General features: G+C 36.6%; 2 protein-coding genes across 2 annotated transcripts; both read left to right on the forward strand.

The window, feature by feature from the left end:
- Nucleotides 1-1,572: 1,572 nt before the first annotated feature.
- Nucleotides 1,573-3,312, forward strand: LOC112722021 (uncharacterized). Its single transcript, XM_025773007.1, has one exon. It carries the CDS (start codon nt 1,573-1,575, stop codon nt 3,310-3,312), a length of 1,740 nt encoding a protein of 579 aa, XP_025628792.1.
- Nucleotides 3,313-3,404: 92 nt separating this feature from the next.
- LOC112722022 (uncharacterized) lies at nt 3,405-4,232 on the forward strand. Its single transcript, XM_025773008.1, has 2 exons — nt 3,405-3,867; nt 4,228-4,232. The coding sequence occupies exons 1-2, from the start codon at nt 3,405-3,407 to the stop codon at nt 4,230-4,232; spliced, it is 468 nt and encodes a 155-aa protein (XP_025628793.1).
- The last annotated feature ends 927 nt before the right edge of the window (nt 4,233-5,159 follow it).

Raw genomic sequence — 5,159 nt, forward strand, 5'->3', positions numbered from 1 at the left:
TTACTCTGACTGTGAAAGTGGGATCTTCAGAGAGACACTCTGTGTTTGTGGTAGTGCCATCGAAGGCTAGTTATAATGCCTTACTAGGAGGAGATTGGATCCATGGTGTAGGTGATGTACCCTCAACAGTGCATCAGAGCGTGCTTCTATGGACTAAAGAAGGTAAACCTGAAATTGTCAAAGCAGATTCGAGTCTGTATGTCGAACAGATGCATGTTGATTTTAGGATTTATAATCGAAAATTAAAACCTTTGAATGTTGATCGATCTTTAAATCCTTATAATTGTGAAGGTTGTTATTTGACTTCAGAAGGCCTTTCGGTAAAGTTGTGTTATCCAGATGTGGGTTTCGAACCGACTGGTTGGGACTGTCTCTCTTGAAGACTTTAAAGCCTGCACCATGAGTCAAGGTGATGGGGTTCCTAATTACCTGGTAACATTACATAATTATTTAAATAATTTTCAGTTTTTAGAAAATAAAGATGATTCTTCTGGTGAAGTTGAATCGGATAGGGTTAGTAAAATTGTTAATGGTAGTATGTTTGATTCGACGCTTCCAGTCAAATTTAGTTATGATTTCCCTACTTCTTGTAATGAAATTAATGATGTGAGCCAGACTGCCGATTTAATAGCAGAGGCCCATTATGTAGAAAATAAAAATAGTAATGATTTAGTCGAAAGTCAAGTTTCTTCTACTTTCCATGATTCTATTGATTTTACTTTCGATTGCATTTATGATTTGGAGCCTTTGGGATTTGAAAAATATTCAATTAAAGAGGATGATTATTATAAAGGGTTTGAATCTCAAGATCCTTTAGAAGAAATTAATTTGGGGACTCATGATGACATTCGAATTACATATATATGTAAAGATCTTATTGATCCTTTTCGAACTGATCTTTTTAATTTGTTACATGAGTTTAAAGATTGCTTTGCGTGGGATTATCATGAGATGCCTAGTCTCGATCGTTCATTAATAGAACATCGATTAGCATTAAAGCCCAACGCTCGACCTGTGAAGCAAACCCCAAGATGTTTTGCTCTTGAAATCAATGTGAAAATAAAAGAAGAAATAGAACGTTTGATCAAAGAAAAATTTATTCGAATTGCATGTTATGTGGAGTGGGTATCGAATATTGTCCCTGTGATGAAGAAAAATGGGAAGTTAAGGGTGTGTATTGATTTTCGAGATTTAAATAATGCCACCCCGAAGGATGAATATTTTATGCCGATTGCAGACATGTTAATCGATTCTGCGGCAGGAAATGAAATTCTTAGTTTCATGGACGGTTATTCTGGATATAACCAAATCTTTATTATGGAAGACGATGTGGCTAAAACTGCCTTCCGTTGTCCTGGGGCGTTAGGTACGTATGAGTGGGTGGTTATGCCTTTTGGCTTGAAGAATGCTAGGGCGACATATCAGCGCGCCATGAATGCCATTTTTCATGAGTTTATTAGGAAATTTATGGAAGTTTATATCAATGATGTAATGGTAAAATCGATTTCTGTGGGTCAGCATATAGACCATTTAAGAAAAGCATTCCCTACTATGAGGAAGAAATGATTAAAAATGAATCCTTTGAAATGTGCTTTTGGGGTTTCAGCCGGAAACTTCTTAGGCTTTGTTGTTCATAAAAAGGGGATAGCTATTGATAAAAATAAAGCAGATGCGATATTAGCATTATCTGTACCCAAATCGAAGAAAGAAGTACAATCGTTTTTGGGAAAAGTGAATTACCTTAGAAAATTCATTTCGAATCTTTCGGATCGAACTAGGGTATTCGCGCCTTTGGTGAAATTAAAAAATGGTTCAAAATTCGAATGGACCACAGAACGTCAATCGGCGTTTGATTCGATTAAGTCATATTTATCAAAAGCTCCAATTATGGCGAATGTGTGTCCATTTGAACCTTTAAAATTATATATTGCAGCATCTAAAGACACTATAGGGTGTATGTTAGACCAAGATGATGAAAATGGGCATGAACGGGCAGTTTATTACCTTAGTCGAGTTTTAACTGATATTGAAACAAGGTATTCCCCGATCGAAAGATTATGCTTGTCTTTATATCATGCTTGTATGAAGTTAAAATGTTACATGGTGGCTAAGTCGGTGAAAGTTATAGTACAAACCGATCATATTAAATATATGCTAAGTTTCCCTATGTTAAGAGGACGTTTGGGAAAATGGATGTTGGCATTAACAGAATTTGATTTACAATATGTTCTGGCTAAGGCTGTAAAAGGACAGGTCATTGCAGATTTTCTTGTGGACAATTCAAAAGATCTGAATGACCAGGGAGCAAATATAGTCGATGTAAAAGTTAATTATTGGAAATTGTATTTCGATGGATCTAAACATAAAGATGGTGCGGGGGTTGGAATCCTCATTATCTCACCAGAGGGCATTCCATCAGAATTCCTGTTCGAACTAAAGTATCCTTGTTCTAATAATGTAGCCGAATATGAGGCTTTGATTTTGGGTCTAGAAATTTTAATCGACAAAGGAGCTTTAGAAGTTCAAATTCTAGGGGATTCACAGTTAGTTTTAAAGCAGTTGTTGAAGGAATTTAAGTGCAATAATGAGACGTTACAAAAATATTTAGTAATTGCTTGGGAGTTATTAACGTCTTTTCGAAAAGTTTCTTTGGTGCATATTCCTCGAATTCATAATGAGATTGCTAATGAGTTAACCCAAATTGCTTCGAAGTATCAGGTTGGTCCGGAAACTATTAAAAAATTATCTAGTATCCATCAAATTTTGGTACCAGCAAATGAGAGAGAGGTGTTATGCATGGATGAGTGGGAAGATTCCGATTGGAGAAAACCTATTGCTCGGTATTTGAAAGATCCCAATATTACAGTTGATAGAAAACTAAAGTTACGAGCAATGAACTTTGTTTTATTGGCTGATGAATTATACAAAAAAGGGATCGATGGAAGTTTGTTGAGATGTTTGAGTCGAGAAGATCAAAACATTGCTTTGGGTGAAGTTCATAATGGAATATGTGGTGCTCATCAGGCAGGGAAGAAAATGAGATGGGTGTTATATCGCGATCATGTATTTTGGCCATCTATGATAAAAGATTGTATTGATTATGCAAAGGCATGTCAAGAATGTCAGAAATATGGTTCGATACAGCAGATTTCAGCGGCTGAACTGCATTCGATAATAAAGTCATGGCCATTTAGAGGTTGGGCTTTAGATTTAATTGGATTGATTCATCCCCCTTCATCGAAGCAGCACAAATTTATTTTAGTGGCCATTGATTATTTCACGAAATGGGTTGAACCGCAGTTCCTTTGGTAGAAGTTGGTCAAACAGAGATAATTGATTTTGTCGAGGAAAATATTATTCATCGATTTGGAATTCCTTAGACGTTAAGTACTGACCAAGGAACTATGTTTACTGGCCAGCGAATTAAAAACTTTGCGGCTTCAAGGAACATTAGTATGGTCACTTCAACTCCTTATTATGCACAGGCTAAGGGGCAAGTAGAGGCAGCAAATAAGATATTGATAGGCTTGATTAAAAAGCATATCGGGAACAAGCCTCGAACATGGCATGAGACTTTAAGTCAAGTATTATGGGCCTATCGGAATTCACCAAGAGGTTTGACAGGGACTTCACCTTATAAATTGGTGTATGGCCATGATGCAGTTTTACCATTAGAAATTAATTTAAATACTTTAAGAGTATCAAAACAGAATGATTTTCCAGTCGATGATTATTGGAATGCAATGTTCGATGAGTTAAATGAGTTAGACTCGGAGCGAATGTTAGCACTTGATAATATAATTCGACAAAAAGAAAGTGTTGCTCGAAGTTATAATCGTCGAATTAAGGAGAAATCTTTCAAGATAGGTGAGTTAGTTTTGAAAGTTATTTTACCAATGAAAAAAAAAATCAAAATTTCTTAGTAAATGATCCCATAACTGGGAAGGCCCCTTTCAAGTGATAGGGGTATTTTCTGGAAATGCTTATCAGATTAAAGACATCGAGTCAGGGAGAGTGGTTAATTCGATTAATGGAAAATATCTAAAATATTTCTATTGCTGGCAAATATAGAAATTCAACAGGTATAAGTTCAAAAAAGGAGGAAGTCATTACAAAAGTAAAATAAAAAAAAAGTTCAAGATGCTAATAATTTTGCCAAATCAGAGCGCAGCTTTGTCCTTTTGTTTTCCAGAATCGTAAGCATTTTGATCTGCTTGAACTTGTCAGTTTGAATTTTCTCGAGTTATTTTTCATATTCTCCCTGCTCAGTGTCGATTAAGACAAGTTTCTGGATAAGGAGATGTTGCTCTTGTTGGGCTGCAGCCAGAGGTTTAGCTAGGGTGGCTCTATCTTGGCGTATGGTGGCAAGTTGTTTTTGAAGTTGAGCCAATTCTGCTTCGAGTCTTGCTTCTTCTTGATCATGGAAAGCCTGAACGGAAATAGCATGAGAGATTCTTACATCAAATTCCTCACGAGAGGATTGAATTGGTTGAGCAGTTGCAAGACAGTTTTCTATTTTAGATTTGGCCGTAGCTTCTTCATTTTCAGTTTCCTGAAGTTGAAATTGATATGCAATGCTATCATTGAGAAGTTGTTTGAATTTTTGGATTGAAGCAGAATATAGTGTGTTATTTGGGAATTCAAAAGAAGAATTCAAGCAGTCCTCCAGGAGTTTGTTGAGGATTGGATCATTAACCCATGAAGTAGGTGGATGATCCAAAAGTTTGATGAATAATCGAAGTTGTTTCCGAGTGTCAGGTTCTAATTCGACTGGAGGTCTTGATGTGGCAGCCTTGAAATTTCTGGAACAGGGACCGGAACTTTATTCTTGGATAATTTTATTCAAAACAGAAATCAGGTCATCCAAGGTAGCACTACTTGGAGTGGTAGGAGCATTCGATGTCTCTGGTCTTGGTCCCAGAGGGGTTTGGAGTGAAGGATCAGGTTGTAATTTTGGAGGGGTCTCAAAAATCTTGGATCGAGAGGAGTCTGAATTGGTGGTGTCAGTGGCTTTAGAAGCAGAATCGGAGTCTGAAACCGTTTGGTTCTCTTTAATTAGTGCAGCTTGATTGTTTGGTGAAGTTGATTCAAGTCTATGTGTCTCTTCTGGAGAATGATGCAGAGGATTTTCTGTCAGATCGATCACTTGTGTTATGTGA

Source organism: Arachis hypogaea, chromosome 11 (assembly GCF_003086295.3).
Source record: "Arachis hypogaea cultivar Tifrunner chromosome 11, arahy.Tifrunner.gnm2.J5K5, whole genome shotgun sequence".
NCBI lineage: Eukaryota > Viridiplantae > Streptophyta > Magnoliopsida > Fabales > Fabaceae > Arachis > Arachis hypogaea.